Consider the following 20,767-nt stretch of genomic DNA (forward strand, 5'->3'; position numbering starts at 1 on the left):
TCATACATAACGTGTAAAATCTTAATCTACATCCCAAATTGATTGAACTTTTTCCTGCATTTTACGATAATAGATGCCATCTACATGTTCACATCTATGGAAACGAACCATTATCCCATATAGATTGAATGTCTTGATATAGATGAATAATTACTTTGTTTTTGTGCAATTTTCTTGAGGCAGATGGAGTATTAATATGGTGAAGGATACAGAGATGCATCATGTTAAAGTAAAGACGAGAATTTGAGATTTACAGTGAAAGTGCTCTTAGATGCACACATTGTTCCTTTAAACACAACCTCTTGAACAACTCGCTACAATAGCCGACAATAGCCATCCAGCAATGGCGATATGTAACAACATTCGCTAAACACCCTTGTCCATCGACAACCTCAAACAACCTATAAGCATTTTCAACCTTACCCAAATCACAAAACCCTTTAAGGCTTTAACCAACTTAACAAACGTCACCATATCCGGATAACAACCCACCACCCTTATCTCCTCCATCAACTTCAACCCTTCATCAACCCGACCCGTCTCACAACAACCCCTTGTCCCCTCATCCCCAATATTAGCCTCACACAAATTCAAAAGAATCTTGCAATTTTTCATATTCACAAATCACAACACACTTATCGACACTATACGCCTCGACTACTTCCTTAATCAAGTTAGGATTTGTATGAATCTTAAAATGTTTACAGGCAATATTATACATAGGTAAGCTATATTTGTTTATAGCCACCACCCCCTTGAATTACGAGAAAAGTAAAGTTGAATTTCTTAAAATTTGGGTTGATACATAATTTCCAGCATCTATCGTTAAGTTTGTATTAATTTTTCTAGAAATGATAGTTTTAGATGTAATTGGTACATCTTAGTTGCCACAAATGTGTTTATAATTTGTTTGTGATCCTAGCATTATTCTAAACTTTTTTTTTTTATTTGTTCAGTTTATTTATAACTCTCATGATAATTAAGACACTTAATTTTGGGCCACTTGTTTATATTTCTTGTATTTACCTTTTCTTTTTCTTTACAAGTTTGGGCTAAATCTGAAATTTCTTAAACCTATCGATTCAAACTAGTAAACAACTACGCCGAAAGATGTCACCACCGACAACCTCTGATCATATGTACATCGTGCTGCCAATACAATTCAACACACCCATCGTCATCATCATTAAACAACAATACTTGCAATCAATCCATCAAACAAAAACACACACTTTCACCTTTTACACACACAGTTAACCATTTTTCCGCCACTTGCAATCAAAAAGCAAGAAGTTTTTCAATAAGTCAACCCTTTTGACTTTCGTTTCTTGCATACCCATATGGTGGATATGAGAAGATTACACAAAAATCCAAGTGATCCACCCAACATTCCGGATCTTGAAAACGACGTCGTAGCTCATGATCAACCCAACAAATTTGGGGTGAATCCTTTGAAATTAATGGGGGGTTTTATTGTTTGCTTGATGGGTCTTTCTGTTTTGTTTTCAATTTCTGTCATTTTCAAGGATTTTTCACCAAACAGTGATAGTAACATATGGAATGTTGCTGATGCTACTAGGGTTCTTGATATGGCCCCTCCCAGAGGTATATATATACATATACTTTTATTATGTTGTATATATACTCATTCCGTCTCATAATAAGTGTCCCTATGTTATTGACGTCTTAGAAAAATTTAGTGATACAAAATACCCCACAAGGTTTTATGGTTTTAATGAACTAGATGAAGCATTGACGTAATCGACTGGGAGAAGTCAAATGATTTTTATTATGTCTTTGAAAATGGTATGAAATTGATTGTAGTTTCTGTTTTCTTTGCTTGATCCTGAAATGAGAATAAAAGTAGTAATAGAATTTATGGCATGATGGAACATGTAAGAAATGACTGCCTTTTTGGTTAACCAGGTAAAATCATTCGTCAAGAAAATAGTCGCCATTTGTAAGCAGTGAGTGATAATTGAATGTTACCATTACTCACTTAAACACGGACAATGTAAATTGTCGATACCAAATTACTACTGTAATATAGTAGTAGTCACTTAACCTTTTACTTCCATACTGGCCGTAATATATGATGTATAGCATGTGGTGAAATCTTAGTTCTTTTTAGTAGCAGAGTTCGCTGTGTAATTGGTCTCTTTTATTCACAACACTTTTTTTGGGTATTAGATTTAGGTCAAGAAGATGATCCATTAGCATCATTTGTGAAGCACAAAAAGAAGCTACATTCTTCAGGTTTTGAACATGATGACAAGCTACTTAATGGCCTACTTTCTAGTCTATTTGATGAAGATTCTTGCCTCAGTAGGTACCAAGTAGCATCATACCGCAAAGAATCACCCTTAAAACCTTCTCCTTACCTCATTTCTAGGTTAAGGAGATATGAAGTGCTTCACAAACGTTGTGGACCCTACACAGAGTCGTACAACCGAACTGTAGCAAAACTAAGGTCCGGTGAGCTCACTAAAGATGACGACTGTAACTATCTGGTTTGGGTATCCTTCAGTGGCCTTGGGAACCGAATTTTGACTTTGGGGTCAGCGTTTCTCTATGCACTCTTAACAGATCGTGTCTTGCTTGTTGATCGTGGAGTTGACTTAGATGATCTCTTCTGCGAACCTTTTCCAGAAGCTTCCTGGTTACTTCCTCTCGATTTTCCAATAATTGATCAATTCAAGAGCTTGAATCAGAAATCCCCAGAGTGTTTTGGTAATATGTTAAAGACGTCGAACAATTCATCGTCATCATCATCATCACCATATGTTTATCTTCATCTGGTCCATGATTATGATGATCATGATAAGCTTTTCTTTTGTGATCAAGATCAAAGCTTTCTTCAAAATGTACCGTGGGTGATCATGAAATCCGATAATTACTTCATTCCATCTCTTTTTTTAATGCCATCTTTTGAACAAGAACTCCATAACCTGTTCCCCAACAAGGAAACGGTTTTCCATTTCTTAGGCAGGTATTTATTCTTCCCCACGAATCCCATTTGGGGGCTTATATCGAGGTACTATAATTCTTATTTAGCACAAGCAGATGAAAGAATAGGTATCCAGGTCAGAGTTTTTGATACACGGGTTGGCCCGTTTCAGTATGTACTAGATCAAATTCTCGCGTGTTCTTTAGACAACAATTTACTTCCGGAAATCAGCACGAATGAATCTTTCATCACCTCACCTGAGAATCAAAAATCAAAAGCTGTTCTTTTGACTTCTCTAAGCTCAGGTTATTTCGAAAAAATAAGAGATATGTACTGGGAACATGCAACAGTGACGGGGGAAGTGATTCAAGTTTCTCAACCGAGCCACGAAGGGTATCAACAAACTGAAAAGAAGATGCATCACAGGAAAGCATGGGCAGAAATGTACTTACTGAGTTTGACCGATAAGCTAATCACTAGTTCATGGTCAACATTCGGTTATGTGGCTCAAAGTCTTGGAGGTTTGAACCCATGGATCTTGTACAAACCTGAAAATGAAACAACCCCGAATCCGGCCTGCACCCGTGCTATGTCAATTGAGCCTTGTTTCCATGCTCCACCCTTTTTCGATTGCAAAAAGAGAACCGGGATTGATACTGGTGCAGTAGTCCCCCATATCCGACACTGTGAAGACATGAACTGGGGTCTGAAACTAGTTAATCCAATTGCTGAAAGCATTGCTTAGGGCCACCTTTTTTGTAGTTTTTTTTCCCACAGATCTTTGTTGATGTATGTTTTAGTGGTTATGAGAATACATTCACGGTTTGCTGATTTAACTTGATTCTTAATATAGCTAGAACTGTTGTTTTAGGTACGATATGCAGCTAAACAGCATTGCATCATTGCATCGTTATCTGTATTTCGTGAATGGGGAATTTTTGATTAAATTTATAGGGTGTGTAGGGATGTATATCAACTTGCTTTCATAGCTCAGTTGGTTAGAGCACCCGTTTAGTAAGCGGGAGGTCTTGAGTTCGACTCTCAATGAAAGCAATCATTTTTTATGTCCTTTTTATTTCAGGGGCTCAAACTGTTAATATTTATTTCAAGTGTAATTTTGCTTCAGATACTTAACTACGTCTACTCCTATGGATGACCTTTTGAAGATTTACCCTGGCAATAAGTTGAAGTCTATTTCATATACATATTCACCCCAAGTTGTGATGCTATATGGGATTATAGTTAGAACCAAAATTGTCTTGTAGGGCTGTTTCAGTAGATTATGCAGATAGCATAGTACCATAGTATCCTTATCCACTTCATGTGGAGAGTGATGATAGTTTGATAAAACTAAAAGGTAGTGTAGGGATTATATATCAAGCTGGCTTTCATAGCTCAGTTGGTTAGAGCACCCGTTTAGTAAGCGGGAGGTCTTGAGTTCGACTCTCAATGAAAGCAATCATTTTTTATTTTGTCTATGTCTCGGGGACTGAAACTGTTAATACTTGTTTCCAGTGTAGTTATTGCTTCAGATACCTAACATCTCCTATGAATAACCTTTTGAGGATTTACCCTGGCATTAAGTTCTCAGATTTACCCTGGCATTAAGTTCTCACAAATTTATTTCATATACATATTTACGCCAATTGAATTGTGATGCTATATGGGATTATAGTTAGAATTGAACTTATCTTGTATGGCTGTTTCAAGTAGATTATTCAGATAGCAACATAGCATAGTACCATTGTATCCTTATCCACTTCTTGTGGAGAGTGATGATAGTTTGATCAAACTTAAAGGTATTGTAGGGATTTTATACCAGCTTGCTTTCATAGCTCAGTTGGTTAGAGCACCCGTTTAGTAAGCGGGAGGTCTTGAGTTCGACTCTCAATGAAAGCAAACATTTTTTATTTCGTCTATGTCTCAGGGACCGAAGTTTTTAACAATCATTCTCAATGTATAATTGTATATCATTAAGCAAGCGTAACCAGGGGGGTTCCCTCGTGACCGTTTCCGAACTTTTTCATGGCCACCCCAATATGGGGAGGCTTGAACCTAACATCTCTTGTGAGGATATCAAGATGCCTAACCAATAGACCTTGGTGGTGGTTTCCTGTTGTACGTCATTGTTTCACAAATTCTAAATTTTAGAGCTTCTTTTATAGATATGAAACCATGTGAAGCAATAATATTTTATAAACCTTTATTCTTCTACGTGTTTCCCTATTATATCTGTAACAATGGCTAGAAACTGTAATGGTCTTGTAGGATTGTTTCAGGTAATATAATATGCAACAAAAGAGTGTGGTACACCATTGCTACCCAATCCAGTTTTTGTGGAGGGAAATGATAGTTTGATAAAACTAAAGTTTGTGTAGGGATTATATATCAGCTTGCTTTCATAGCTCAGTTGGTTAGAGCACCCGTTTAGTAAGCGGGAGGTCTTGAGTTCGACTCTCAATGAAAGCAAACATTTTTTATGTCTTCTTCTGTCAGGGACTTAAAGTATTAATATTCACTTCCAGCCTAGTCTTTGCTTCACATACTTTAGACTTTAGAGTATCTCCTATGAATAAAACCTTGTTAATAGTTACCAGAACACTAACTTGTTAAACCTCCTAGATCATATACATTCCTCTCTATGATATGCTATGGTAGCCTGAATCACAACTCCAACTTTAATGGCCTGTTTCAGGTACAATATGCAGATCAATACTATAACACCAATGCACCGTATTGCCGCTATCCACATTTTGTGGCAGTGGAGCTACATACAACCCTGAGAGGATGCAGTTGATCCGATGCAAGGGAGCTACATACACCCATGAGGGTGCAGTTGAAGGCACCACAAGAGAGCTACATGCACCCGAGAGGGTGCAGTTTAACCTGTTGAACAAATTTTCTCTTCATAATTTTGGTGTAAAGTGATGTAAAGTTCGTATAAATATGTATTTAAACTCTGCTTTTACCCATAAGGCATGATCTTGTCTTATTATGATTTACGCCTCGGACCCGGCTCCTCCCTTGTTTGCGGTGCTAGTTTCATTGAATGAAATGAGAATGCAGGGTTGGATATCAACTTGCTTTCATAGCTCAGTTGGTTAGAGCACCCGTTTAGTAAGCGGGAGGTCTTGAGTTCGACTCTCAATGAAAGCAATCTTGTATGTTATTTTTTTCAATCTTAGGAATCGAAACTCTAAATGTTCAGTTTGAGTTCAGTCCTTGCTTCACATACTTCAGATCATCTCTTGTGGAGAACATTATCAACATTCTATGTCATATACATATTTTCTCATTACTGATATGTTACATTATTTTGAATTTGTAGCTAGAAGGCTAGAACAGTAAATTGTAGGATTGTTTCAGGTACTATATGCAGCCAAATATGAGTGCACCATTTGCCTTATCTAGTCATCCACTTCTTTTGGTCAGGACTCAAAAGTGATAGACTACCATAAAATCAAAACAAAAAAAGTAGTAACAAATATCAACTTGCTTTCATAGCTCAGTTGGTTAGAGCACCCGTTTAGTAAGCGGGAGGTCTTGAGTTCGACTCTCAATGAAAGCATTTACTTTTCTGACTTTTTTTTTTTTGGCATCTCAAGGACTGAATCAGTTAATTCATTCTAGCCTTTTTCTTTTGCAGCTAATTTATAGTTTTAAAACATACATAATACATTCAGCTTTAGAAATTACAATCAAATTCTCATTGGTAAATTGGAGGTAACTATTAGTGTTAAAGTGTTTTAAAATGTATTAAACTATAGCTCGAATGAAATAGTATATATCTAACTTTAAACAGGTTTTTCATGCTCAACGAGACCATTTACATGACCACATGCTTATATCCCCGGGAGAATGTGCGAAAGCGAGAAAGATAAATCGTTATCCATACGTCATCGTTACTTGACTATATCTTGCCAAAGACGTCAATGTCATTAGTTGTATTTTTCTTTGTTGAACTATGTAAAAACACTTATATAAGTTAATGCATGTATGTGCACTTATTTTAAATTTTGTTTTGAAATTTTGAGATGTATAATAATTTGTATAACACAGTCACAAATATTTTTTTAATTAAGTTTTTATGTACGAATAATTAGTTTAGTAAGAAAGAAAATTAGTTAAAGACATGGGTGTTAGTTCAGTATTCAGGATAATTCGGACAAATAATTTTATTTTATTGAGAAATGCTAAATGCAGCACTAAAGGTTGTATTTAGCGTGCATAAAAAATTTGCACCTTCTATATTAAAAGGTCACTCTCTGAATTTTATGGTAATTATACAAATAATTTAAGCACCTTAAATACAGCCCTAAAGGTTGTATTTAGCAAATCCTATTTTATTTGATGTAAATTGTAGAGCACAAAATGTTGCTATTAGTTAAAGACAGAACAATATGGTCTTTTTTTTTTAATTTGGTGGGTTGCTATAATTGCATCAAGCAAATTGTGGAGGGTATTAATCCATTTTGATATACTTTCAAGAAATTATCCACTAAAAATCGAAAACTAATCTTGCAAATGTCCAATCTTAATTTGAATATTCCTATATATTTCTAAAAGTGTCCACTTTAGCTATAAGGAAATAACTTTTGATATCAAACGTAAGTCTAACAAAAGCACTGCCATTAATGGTCAACAAGTGTTTAATTATGATTGCACCACACATGTAACCGTGTTTTTATTAATAAGAAAATGATTCGTATCCTACCGTATGACGCTGGTGGAAAACAATTTTGGGTTTTACTTCGTTAATGTACATAAGATCGAGTAGATTGCAGGTTTGTGTATATATACGATAGATCAAAATAATTATATTATTTTTTAAGTAATTATATTATCCTAAGTTTACACTTGATATGTATATAGATATATAAGGGTTGGATATTGTAAAATAAGTATTAAAGTAAAACAAATAAGACAAGATCTTGACCCTTAGATCATTGTTAAATTGATGCACGAAGATTCACGAATCAATTAATGTACGATAATTTTTATGATGGACGGTGATTATCAATGTAGAAAAACCTATTTTTTATATGTTTTATATTAATACTTGTTTTATTTTACCTAAAACCTATATATATAAATCGAGTACCTTTATTTTTGCCATATAATATTTTTTTATTTTAAATATATATCTTTTGTGTTCGTCTAAAATATATTGTTTATAGCATTACAATAATTACAAATTGTAGCTGTTTTGCTCAACTAAGAGATCTATTATTTGTAATCATATGTCGTGAAAGCAAGCTATGAAGACCACCAAGAATGGATTACCTTACTATAAATTTATAGCATAAAAAGTTTTTCTAACAAAGAAAAAAAATGCATCCCTAATGTTGCAATTTGGTCAAATCGTTATTGAAAAATCACATTGCAGTCTGCTTTATATATATGGGAGTTGATCTCTACACAATTACTTTTTTGCCATACAACAATATATGCATTATATAATTGTATTATACAACTGTATAATGCATACAGTATTGTGTATAACTAAAAAATATTGTGTAAAGACCATTTCTCTATATTTAAGGTTTGATTGGTTGATTTGGGGAAAAACCCAAAAGGTTTTTGTTAGATAGTAATATCCAAATGGGTTTATTGGTTAACTATTTTTTTTCTCTATTTATAATTTTGAATCAACTTACATTAAAACGATTCCTACATTCAACTGATCATTTTGTCATGCAATTTTTTTCAAAATAAACAATTTTAATTTTTCAAACCTATTATGACTAATTACACAACCTTATCGACCTTTTGTTTTTACACCTCTACCTTATCGACCTTTTGTTTTTACACCTCTAGCTATTGTTATTACATGGAGCCGTAACATATAAAGAGATTACAATTAGAGTAAAGTAAAACAACACCATTATATGTTATGACGTGATACAAAAAGAATTTCTAACAAACTGATAATGATTGAATTCTTAATAGTCAAAAACCAATTTGATGGCATTTTGTGATTAATTTCGTAGAGGATTCTTTCTTTCCATTTATGAAAATTTCATGTGAGCAAGTTCGGAAGGTTGATTCGTTACAAAAACGTAAGAAATTATTACTCATATTATAAAGGGTTAATGTCAAAAACATATCTACCAATATACTAACATAAGATTGAAGTATTTTAGATACGACATATGTTACATTTTGTTAAATATGTTTCCTACTTTTAGTTATGTTGTAATTGTTATCAATTTCTATATTACCTATATTAAATATTACGAGTAAATAAATATTCAACTTACAATATAATAATATGTATCATTAAATAAATAATATATTATTTACGGTAGTTAATCCATAATATAAAAAAAAAAAGGTTAAATAGAAATAAGAATATTAATCCCAATCCTCTTCCAACTTTAGTTTTACTAATAGTACTTGGATGTTCTTATTAATTTTATTATTTTTCTAGCTAGCCTGTTTTTTCCTTTATATAACTATGTTTTATCTTCAATCATAATGAAAATGGAAAAAAATTGCATAAAAAGGTAATCTTTTTACCCAAAATTCCTAATAAGGGGAACCTATTTAGGTTTCGCCTATTAAAAGGATTTTATTTTTAAAAAATTCTCAATAAAGGTAATATCGTTAGTTTTCATCGTTAGTCACTCGTTAAATGACATGTCTGCATCCCACGTCATTAATAAAAGACCATGTGGACTACGGACTTGGCGTGTACACGTCATCATCATCTTCACAAACTTTTCTCCGCCCAACGACATCTTTTTCTCCAATCAATTTTTTGGTCACAATCTTCGCACCATTATTCATTCCATTGTTTTTCCCAAATGTTATTCATTCCACTGTCCTTTTAAAATTTCAACCAATACATCTATACTTAAACCAATCTCATTTAGATCAACCATATCCCATATATAATCCATGATCACTATAATCTTTTTCCTACCCCCAACCGTAATTTCCTCCAAATACGAAAGTAGTCCGTCTTTGGGCCTACAACCACACGGATGATAAATTCAAACCTCCTATTTCCTTTTGCAACTTGTATTAACTTCTCCATCGTGTATATACATATACTTAACAATATAAAACAAACAATCACTAAAAGTTGTACAATCTCCTTAACAGATGATGATCATCATCTATTACTATCATAATGAACAATTTGCTTATCGGTAACAGATCTCGAAAGCTGAACATCCGACCGTCGAATCGAATTAATCTAGTCTTCTTTCTCCTTATCATAATCAGGTATAAAATACATGGTACTCGCCTTGCTATGTGACCCACCCGATACGTTCTGGGTTTGACCAGTACTCCACGCTATCCTAGTCGTCTAGATTTGTGGGTGATTCGCCCATCACGGCTCTCTGAAAGCTGGCCATGTGTTGTTGGTGGTGATGAGGGTTTTGATTTGGGGATGATTGTGGCGCGTGTGATGGAGATGGAAGGGGTGTGTATGTGTGTGACGGAGATGTCAACCAAACCGATGTGATATATCTTCATTTTTTACATTTTAATTTTTATAAATGAAAAGAAATATCAATAATTAATGATTTGGGGAAGAGATACGAGGGTGAAATGACTAATGTACCCTTATGCAATGCTACATGAGATGTCCACGTAGGCTTATTTAATGACATGGCATGCAAACATGTCACTTAATGGGAGACTAGCGATAAAACTAACGATATTATCTTTATTGGGAAATTTTTAAAAATGAAATCCTTTTAATAAACGAAACATAAATAGGTTCCCCTTATTAGGAATTTTGGGTAAAAAGATTACCTTTTTATGGATTTTTTCCCTAATGAAAATTGTATGGATTGGTATAATTAAATTATTAACTTATAGGTATAATACATAAAATATATTTCGATTTATAAAATTAGTCCATGCATCATACGGGTATTAGGACTAGTATACTAGATAACTTAGATTTTTGAGAAATATTATGACAAAGTAGTTTCCTAACTAATAAGTTAATGGAAATCCCTGTTTAACACAAATGAAGTTATAATGGCCTCATATAAAACTGCTTATTTACAATTTTTCCAAATAAAATATGATTTTTGTAACTACAAATGTAGAGTATATATATACGATAGTTGTACAGTAATTGGAAATACCAGTTCAACACAAATTAAGTTATAATGGCCTCATATCTCTTCAACCAAAACATTAGCGAGCAGCCTGACCCATTAAGATTTGCCATAATTTATCAATGCCGACTTCATGTACCAGCATATTAGCATTAGGTACTTCAATGTAATACATTTTTTTTAGTGTTGAAACAATGTGTTATATGAGCATTATGTGTAAACAAAACCTTATACATAAGAATTCTAAACATACTCCAATGTCATATCATTCTTCTCATCTCATAGCTTAATTATAGGACGTTTAACCTTTTCCGTGGTTTTAGACTTTTACTCTTTTAGTAATGCTAATATCCATCATCCCCAACTTGAAAGTTGAAACAACTCTATAAACTCTTTACTTAATCATGTATGTGAAAGGGAAAAAAAAAAAAAAAAAAACAAAACAAAAGGTAACCCGTTTTCACGCTTACCATATTAATTATTATACGTTTTACTTGCGAACATATTTAGATATATAAAAAGTCATCCATGATCTCGGACGCGCATCAAGCCATATCATTTTGCATGTCTTGCTAAATACACACCACTTTTAATCTTTTATGTCAACCGTTATTCCACTTTCCACCACAAAGATGCTACTAACATAACTTATTTAGTTATGCATGAGAAAAAGGAATAATCCAAAATTAAAATACCTTGACTTTTATTCTGAACGACTTGAAAACCTCGATCACCTTATAGTAATTGTAAGTATTTGATATTATTTCTGATCAAAATCTATATATATATATATATGTGTGTGTGTATCCTAACTAGTTAGCTAAACCGAGTGAACCAAACACTAGCCATTAAACCAAGTCAACATAAAAACTGGGTTTCAAAATATTGACGAAAGCAAATACTAGTAAGTAGTAACTAATATCATCAAATAAAATCACGAATGTCAAGACCTAAACAACATCGATCACCAACCAATTGGATACCTCAAATATCTCATAACAATAAAATAATCTTAATCTTATCTTACATATCATCATAAAATAATAACTAATGAAAACGATATACTCGTATTATAACTATAATCACCTCATAAATTACAAAAACAACTACTATCATCTTATCTTATGTATAATAATAATAATTTCTTATATTCTTCTTTAGATCTTCATCATCTTATAATGTTTGTTTTAATCCAACCCATTTCAAGATTTCAGCATCAAACACACAAACCATTATGCATCTGTTCATTCTATCTTGAGTAACAAACTTATTTGTTGATAATTATTGATTTCAATAATTCCATAAACAATCCAAATCAATTGGCCCAGTTGAAGTTGATGGGGCTTCTTGATCTTGAATTCCTCGTTTACCCTTTTCAAGATTCGGCGAAATCATAATGTTTTCCTCCGAGCCCGGCCCTGTTTCATGTGGCCCAGTTGCCAGCTCTGCCTCCATCTTCAACCCGTGACTGTAAGAACCTATCAAACCTCTTAAGATTGCTTGATCATGAACAGGAAATGGTGAGCTAGAAGGAAATTGACGCATATTTGGATCAGAATGGCTTTCGGGCAATAAATTTGTGTTCGGGTCGAATGGGAAAAGTGGATTGTTGATGAAACTATTGATCATGGTTTTTTGGGTTGTGTGAATATCAATAAGATTGGAGAAGCAGGGTACGCGAATAGACTCGGATATATTTGGGCTAGTGATCCTGCCTCCAAAAGATGGCAGAGAGTCCATTAATGGTGGCAGAGAAGCAGCAAGACAACCCGAATCCATCCTCATAAGCCCGGAAATGTGGACTTTCTTTCCATCTGCTGATTTGTGAAACACACGACAAATCACCCATTCATTCTGCTTTTCAATTTTATTTTACAAAGGATTAGACAACAGAATATATTGAAAACAGGGGAAAAACAGAGTAAAAAACAGGGGAGGAAAAACCTTGGCTGATTTAGGCAAGTTTTGCATAGAGAATTTACCCTCTAGTCTATATTCATGAATTACCCAATCTGTTTTTTCTCCTTTGGGAGCCCTGCCCATGTAGAAAACTAAAGTTTTCTTCATTCCAACAAGCAATCTCCCTCGAAATATCTCCTTATCTTTTCCGGTGGCTTTCCAATAACCTGCCGCAGTTGCTCTATTTGTCCTCAATCCAGTTGGGTACTTTTTATCCCTAAGACAAAAGAAGTACCACTCTTTTTCTCCCATTTTCGCCATTCCTTTACGTTCAAAAAACGTCTATAAGTTGAAGATTTTTAATCATTCATAATCTAGATAAAACAAGAAACAAAGAAAGATATAAGTTAAAGAACTCACTAGGCAAGTCCCATGGCTCGATTTTATTCATGTCCACCTCTCCAATTGCTTTAGCAAAAAAACTGTGATCCAAGACTTTCTTCGAAAGATAATGAGTGATTAATTCTTCATCTGTTGGATGAAATCGGAATCCCGGTGGCATATCCATTTGATCATCTTCTTGTTCATGACTAGAGAGCTTCTCCATCTTCTAAAAACACTTTCAAGGTTGAAAAAACTTGTTAAAAAAGATGAGTTTTTAGGCCAAGTTGTCATATGGGTTCTTCATCAAAGAGCTCACTTTATATAAATACTTTTTTGAAAATTGAATGAATATATATATGGGATGGGAGGTTTGGTGATGAAAGCTATAGGAAATCATTGAAGAAGTGGGAAAAAGCAGCCATGCATGACTTAAAAAGTAAAGCCAAGAGATAGTGTAAGCTAAAAGATTGAGGTGTTTTTAAGGAAAAGAAGAAACAGATTGAACAACTTAGCTAGAGAGCTCAAATTTCATGTGGGGGAGGACATAAGATTATAAGTGTAATTTTTTTCATATTCTTTACATTTATCTTAGAGGAAAATTAGAAGAAAAAAAAAAGTACTCCGTAATATTTTTCCTTACGAAACATAGATTATTTTTGAACAAATAAAGAGCATAAAAGTTCATAAATTTTTTTTTTATTATATTTTTTAAAACGGTAATAAATATTAGCACTAAATTTGGTACCCTAATTAAGATATGAGATTATTTGTTATTCTCTCCGTCCCAATTTAAATGTCATATTTTGGCGTGTTAAGTTTTTTGCTTATAACTTTGACTTTAAATATCATTGTTCTTATTATATAGTAGTTGATAAAAGTTATATCAATGTAAAGTTTTATTTATATATTTTATATCAAGTATTATATAACACAACGGTCAAAGTTGGAAAAAAAACTGAAAAAATCAAAATATGACACTTAATATGAGATATTATTCAAAAGAAATCACCCCCCCCCCCTCTATAATAAATGTTTTCTGTCTTTAAAATCACTTATTTACCCTTGAACTTACCTTTTTTATTTTTTTCTTTTAATATTTAATATTATTACAAAAAACTAATTTTTTGACAAATAAAGTGGTCACCCATGTTTGTTTAGTATTTACGGTTTAAGATTAATGTTAGTGGATCAATTATTTTTATTAAAGTTATAGTTTTCAATTTTAACAATTAAGATGTCCTTTATCTATTTGATTTTATTTGGTAAGATTAAGGGTTAAGAAAAATTTTTATTTATAAAAAATCTAGGCATAAAATATTCTAGACCTCATTCCCTACCACCGCCGCCGCATTGCGCGGGTACCATACTCGTTTCTAAATATGTTGTTTAAGGGATAATAAGAATTTTGGACGATTAAACTATAGAAAGGTCGTTATCATTATAAGATTATGATAATACATGTGGCTGTTTTAGCAATTAAATAATTAACTTTGAGATATCAATATTAATTAATCTTGCCTCCTTGCTAATTATAAAAAAAAACGTTAAAAATACTTAGAAGAAAATTTCAGAAGCATTGCATTTCTAGCATATTATATTTGCTCACAAAATATTTTCGACTCAAAATTGTCAAAATTACAAAAGCTATATTTATTCTTAAAAAAAATACAGGTTATATTCATTATTCTACCGCACAAACTTATTCATCTTAATACTAATGTCAATAAACATATGAATCAGTATATATATATATATATATATCAATCTGATATTCATTCATTTTTCATTCGATAACTAACATTTCATCGATCCAACATATCTCAATTCTCAAGTGGTATCTAGCTATATTCACAAAATACATGGATAGTAATGGCTAGAAGATAAGCAACTAAAATAAGGGCGTTAGACCTTATGTTTTAAAGAGCCTTAAATTTTTTATATCAACGAAAATCACAAAACACTTGGAACTAGCTAGCTAGTATGTCACTTTAGAAAAATAAAAGGTTAATGCACCATGCATATAGATGTATATACTTTACGTTGTTAATGTTATCTACCAATAAACTAAAACAGGATTAAGATGTTCTTGAAACGACACGTGACGTAATCCTTGATCGACACGGGTCTTTTTAATTTATTTATTTTATTAAATAAGCTTTTTAAATTACATATAGAATCAATTTCCTTATTAAACTTAGAATTAAACTTTAACTCTTATCTTATACATACAAAACACATTATAACTTTATTTCATCGATCGTTTTCTCACTAATAAAATTGTCTCCTTTTTTTTCTCAATTATTCAACTCCTATTACTTATATAAGTTAATAACATGAATACTTAAAAAATTTGATTTTATGATCGGAAATCACAAAGTTATTTGCCGTTATCCGCTATAGTTATAAGTTTCAATCTTGATGTGATCGTAAAACCTTAAGGTAAATCCAAAACATTAACTAGACAATATTATACTCGTATTTATCATTACTGTTTATTATAACTTAAATTCGATCATCGGTTTACTTTAACCATAATTTATTTCATACTTACAAATCATGTATGAGACATATTCGAATTTTTTTATAATACGATTTATATGTTTACCGTACATCGTACGGATATTAGGAATAGTAAATATATATACTCGATCGATCAAAGTCTCAAATTCACCATTTTCGTATCTCAAAATGAAACTTGGTTGTTTTTTGATCTCAATGCTCATATATAGAGTTAACCTTGATAGATCTCGTACGTCATTTACAATATCTTAATTGTCAATATATCATGCTTGTTCCAAATGTCTTTAGATTATACAATTTTCTCCTGACATCACTACTATCTTATCTTTTTCTTCCACATATATTCTTTTATATTTAATATTTAATTTGAATCTTAAAAAGCTAACACAAGGTTACAAGAAGTTTAAAGAATAGTAATGGCCTCATTAATTAGCTTAACATACACTTAACACATGACAAATAAATCGCCTGATCATTAGAAGTGTGAAGAAATATGTTAATTGATTCACAATTGACCGATTGAACTACAATCCCAGGAAAATGAAATATGTTAATTGATTCACAATTTAAATTGTGTAGAAAAAGTTTATATTTAAAAGTGTGAATAATTTTTAAAAATCATAATTTTTACAAACTTATAAATGTATTAATAAAATGTTAACACTTAGAAGTGTGAACATTTGTCATTGATTTTTACACTTAGAAGTGTGAAAATCAATTTGTAACACCTAATTTTTTCACGCTCTTGTCGCGTAAAGAAATTTACCACTCCTCTCGCGTAAAGAAATTTAATGTTACAAATTGACTTTTTACATTTCTAAATGTGAACATATAATAATAAGTGTGAAAAAACTAAAATTTTTAATTTTTTTTTCATATTTATAAATGTGAGTTCTTTATATACTTTTTTAAGTGTGGAAAAGTGAACAAATTTTTTCACGTTTTTTAAAGGTAAATGTTGACAAATGACATATTTGTTGTACTTAGTATTAAATTAGTTTTTATTTATTTAAATAGAATCAAGTTTTCCATATGTTTTAATTGGACTTTATATGAACTCTTTTTATTTCATAACTAATAAGCAACATAATTTTGGATAACATAAATTTATTATAGATGCATTTTTTTTTAACGCCAACTTGATGCACCATAATTATCCACAATTTATTTCTTAATGACTAATTGGTTTTTTAATTATGATGAATGCATTATTTCCATAATTAAATATTAAAGTTGACTTTTAATTTTAATGGTGGAGATTAATTTCTTGGTTTATTTTCAATGGTTTAGATCAAAACATTGTTTATTTTTTTTTCTTTGTAGTGGTAGCCATATATATATATATAATTTGAGATATCTCATGGTTCTTACCAAAAAATGGTTTTCAAAATAAGAAAGGTTATATATATATATATATGTTGTTTCTAACCTGGTCAACGACCGGGTATAGATTTAGTTTTCTCCTGACATCACTACTATCTTATCTTTTTCTTCCACATATATTCTTTTATATTTAATATTTAATTTGAATCTTAAAAAGCTAACACAAGGTTAAACGAAGTTTAAAGAATAGTAATGGCCTCATTAATTAGCTTAACATACACTTAACACATGACAAATAAATCGCCTGATTGATGTCTGTCCAATGTTCAAAAAAAATATGTCCACATCCATATTCATACATAGATAATTAGGTGCATCTAACATGCATATATTTCAAATTAAGATTTTAATCTATGATAAGTTTTTTTTTTTTGTGTATGCGCACTCAACCAAGTTATAATTAGATTAATACCCGGTCAGTGACCGAGTTACCCAGTAAACTTATATAGTGCATTTATCATGCATTGCGAAAATATACATCTTATAGTATATTAAAATAAAGTTTATTATGAAAGCAGGCTTAATGTTAAGAATCTTGTATATTTTTTTGGTATAACATATATAAAGTCGGTTTTATATATATTAAGGTTGTCAATATCCGACCCTATCAAAAAATCGACATTAAACCGACCCGGAAAAACTGGGATAGGGTTGTGATATCTCTTTTTGGTAACCCGTCAACTTGTTTTTTTTTTTTTTTGGTTGGGATCGGGTTGACCTTTTGGATTAATAGATAAACTCGTTAACCCATTTTTCTATTAAAACATTTTAATAGGTTGACTCATCAACTCATTTGATCCAACAACCCACAACCTATTTTACTTGATTTCAATCCACCAACCCGCAACCCATATAACCTCAAAGGCTAAAATCAATCCAGTAAACCATTACCCGCCAACCAATTTTTTTTTTTTGAATTGGTGGTTGGATTTGATTTCATGGGTTGACAAGTTTTAGTTGAGATTTTTAAGTCAATTTTGATATTAGGACGAGTTCGCTTGGATATTTTCAACCCACCAACCCATTCACCCGAACCCGATATAATTATATTACAATTAGATATTAATTTTAGTTATTAACTGTTATATATAAAATCAATTGTTCGTGCATAAAATCGAGAGAAACATGAATAATAACACTAATAATTAGTTAAAGCAATAACATCATATTAAGAAAAATAAATGTTATAAGCATTTCATTTGTCAAAATTATGATTCATTGTGACGAGGAGAAAATAATTATATTTTTTATAATAACATAGATAAATCTCTTACCCATTTATAAAGGTATCCAAAATATCAAAAAAATACACATTTTATACAAAGCCTAATGAAATCTTAAAATTTGTTTGTGCCGTGTTTTTTCTTTATTATTGTAAGCAGTGCGTTTTTTTCATTTTATATTAGTAACATTGCTACTTTGCTAGCTGTATTGCTAAATATAACAACTTACCATGTTTATAGTTTGACTTTTAGTTTAAATGGTTAGGATGCATTATTAATTATTTTCAATGGTGTAGATTAAAAGTAGATTTTTTTTTTCTATGCTCTACCAACAATATATATTAGATCAATACCCGATCGGTGACCGGGTTATCAAGTAAACAAAAAGTCTTTTACTTAAAAATTAAAATTTATTATGAAAATCAAGCATAATGTTAAAATAAAGTCTTAACTTGTATAATTTTCGATATAACATATATAGAGTCGGGTTATTATATATTAAGATTGTATATACTCGACCTTACCCGAAATTTGACTTGAAACCAACTCGGAAAACTGGGCTAAGGCTGTGAATTCTCAACCCGGTAACCCGCCTACTTAATTTTTTTGGGTTTGGGTCAGTTTGACTTTTTAGGTTAAAAGGTCAACCTGTCATCCAAAAAATATTAAAAAATTTTTAATATTTTTTATTAGGTCGACCCACCAACTCACTTGATCTGACATCTTACAACTTATTTGATTTGAAATCAACCCGTCAACCTATATAACCTCATATCATCAACCCACCAACCTGTGTGACCTGAAATCAAGCCACCCACCCGATTTTTTGGGGGTTTGTGGTTTGGTTCAGTTTGACAGGTTGGACGGTTTGTTTGAGATTTCCAAGTTGATTTTCATATATACTCGGGTTCGAGTTGAGTATTTCAACCCGCTAATCCGAAAACGCTAGCCTAAACCCATGCATTAAAAAATTTAAATTGGACGATTGATGAAGTGGACTGTCGACGTCACCCTCACCCGAATACAATTTTTTTTTCTAACATTTTTCTTTTTCAAATTTTACACCAACAAATAACAATTATAAATTAAACCGATAGTTTACACTTTACAATGTTGGTCGTCATCACCCATATAATAATAAACTAATATATCAATTTTGCTATAAGTGAAAGAGGCTAAATTTCTTAATTGTAAGCATTAAAATGTCAACTAAGATAATAGTTATATCTTATGACAAAAATTCAAATTTAAGAAAGTAACACTATTGAATATTTTAGAGAATGTTTTCCGAATTAAATGGCTAAATGTTTGATGTTAAAATAATATAATTCAAAATTTTAAACATGTCATTATTTCAAACTTCAAAAAAATTGTTTTTTAAATTCTCATTCTTAACTAATTTTAAAGTTTAATATAAAATGCTTCTTTTTACAATTGTGTTTTTCTACTGCCGATGGTGCAAATTAAATGTTAAAAGCTTACCATAATTACTAAATAACACATTAAATAAATTAAGTTACTTTACCATATTTAAATTTACCAAATTTAGATTTATAATTTTAATGGCTAGGATTAATTTATCTATGTATTTCAATGGCTAAGATTAACAGTGCCACCGCCACGTGACACTGTTCTATTGGTCCACCTACACCCCATGTTTCTACTCAAATTTTGTCATATCGGATTCCGTTCGAGATTTTTTTTCCTTTCGGTTTTCTTGGTTTCTTGCACATTTTTTTGCTTTTATTTGTTTTCTCTTTTATTGGTTCATCTTATACCCACATCACTATTCAAATTTTGCCATGTCGTATTCCGTTTGGAGTTTTTTTTCAATATTTTTCATAGTTCTTTTGCTTTTGTGTTCTCAACTAATATAACATTTTGGTTTTTCTTTCTTTGTTTTTTTTTTTGTTTTATTTCACAAACTTAAAGTGTTTATTAGATATTGCAAACTTTTTGATTCGCTTTTCTTAGTTTTCTCGCACAAACATTATTTGTTTTCTTTAAGATATTTCTTGGTTTTTCACCATTTTATCTTTTGAATTATTAAGTTGACGCAAGGAAACTAGCATAACAAAACTGTATCAACATGACAATTGGAGCCTTGCAAAGCGGGGCCAAACCTTACTAGTATGAATTAATGTAGGAGTTTTTAAATTCATAAATATAAAGTTCGGTGTATGTGTATTAGAAATGTTTTAATAGAATATATCATCTATTAAGAAAATATACATTTTTGGGTAATCAAAAAATCTCCTAATCGTATATATCTTATGTATTTGCAGGGGCGAAGCCAGTAAGAAAACTGGCGGGTGCTTAGTCCCTGTCAA

At 31.5% G+C, this 20,767-nt stretch overlaps 2 protein-coding genes, 6 non-coding genes and 1 pseudogene across 8 annotated transcripts; 7 read left to right on the forward strand and 2 right to left on the reverse strand.

Annotated features, from left to right (window-relative positions):
• Window positions 1-1,082: 1,082 nt before the first annotated feature.
• LOC122586739 (galactoside 2-alpha-L-fucosyltransferase-like) lies at window positions 1,083-3,783 on the forward strand. The gene is made up of 2 exons (XM_043758728.1): window positions 1,083-1,605; window positions 2,191-3,783. The coding sequence occupies exons 1-2, from the start codon at window positions 1,341-1,343 to the stop codon at window positions 3,690-3,692; spliced, it is 1,767 nt and encodes a 588-aa protein (XP_043614663.1). The 5' UTR covers window positions 1,083-1,340; the 3' UTR covers window positions 3,693-3,783.
• Window positions 3,784-3,926: 143 nt separating this feature from the next.
• Window positions 3,927-4,000, forward strand: TRNAT-AGU. The gene has a single exon. It is a non-coding gene; the product is annotated as a tRNA-Thr (tRNA).
• Window positions 4,001-4,331: 331 nt separating this feature from the next.
• On the forward strand, window positions 4,332-4,405 carry TRNAT-AGU. The gene has a single exon. It is a non-coding gene; the product is annotated as a tRNA-Thr (tRNA).
• Window positions 4,406-4,772: 367 nt separating this feature from the next.
• TRNAT-AGU lies at window positions 4,773-4,846 on the forward strand. The gene has a single exon. It is a non-coding gene; the product is annotated as a tRNA-Thr (tRNA).
• A 496-nt stretch (window positions 4,847-5,342) lies between these two features.
• TRNAT-AGU lies at window positions 5,343-5,416 on the forward strand. Its single transcript has one exon. It is a non-coding gene; the product is annotated as a tRNA-Thr (tRNA).
• Window positions 5,417-6,029: 613 nt separating this feature from the next.
• On the forward strand, window positions 6,030-6,103 carry TRNAT-AGU. Its single transcript has one exon. It is a non-coding gene; the product is annotated as a tRNA-Thr (tRNA).
• A 338-nt stretch (window positions 6,104-6,441) lies between these two features.
• On the forward strand, window positions 6,442-6,515 carry TRNAT-AGU. Its single transcript has one exon. It is a non-coding gene; the product is annotated as a tRNA-Thr (tRNA).
• A 3,549-nt stretch (window positions 6,516-10,064) lies between these two features.
• On the reverse strand, window positions 10,065-10,311 carry LOC122586750 (annotated as a pseudogene).
• A 1,787-nt stretch (window positions 10,312-12,098) lies between these two features.
• LOC122586745 (NAC domain-containing protein 79-like) lies at window positions 12,099-13,681 on the reverse strand. The gene is made up of 3 exons (XM_043758735.1): window positions 13,348-13,681; window positions 12,973-13,250; window positions 12,099-12,882 (listed from the first exon to the last, which is right to left on the reverse strand). The coding sequence occupies exons 1-3, from the start codon at window positions 13,532-13,534 to the stop codon at window positions 12,319-12,321; spliced, it is 1,029 nt and encodes a 342-aa protein (XP_043614670.1). The 5' UTR covers window positions 13,535-13,681; the 3' UTR covers window positions 12,099-12,318.
• Between the last annotated feature and the right edge of the window lie 7,086 nt (window positions 13,682-20,767).

The sequence above is a fragment of the Erigeron canadensis genome, chromosome 2 (assembly GCF_010389155.1).
Source record: "Erigeron canadensis isolate Cc75 chromosome 2, C_canadensis_v1, whole genome shotgun sequence".
NCBI lineage: Eukaryota > Viridiplantae > Streptophyta > Magnoliopsida > Asterales > Asteraceae > Erigeron > Erigeron canadensis.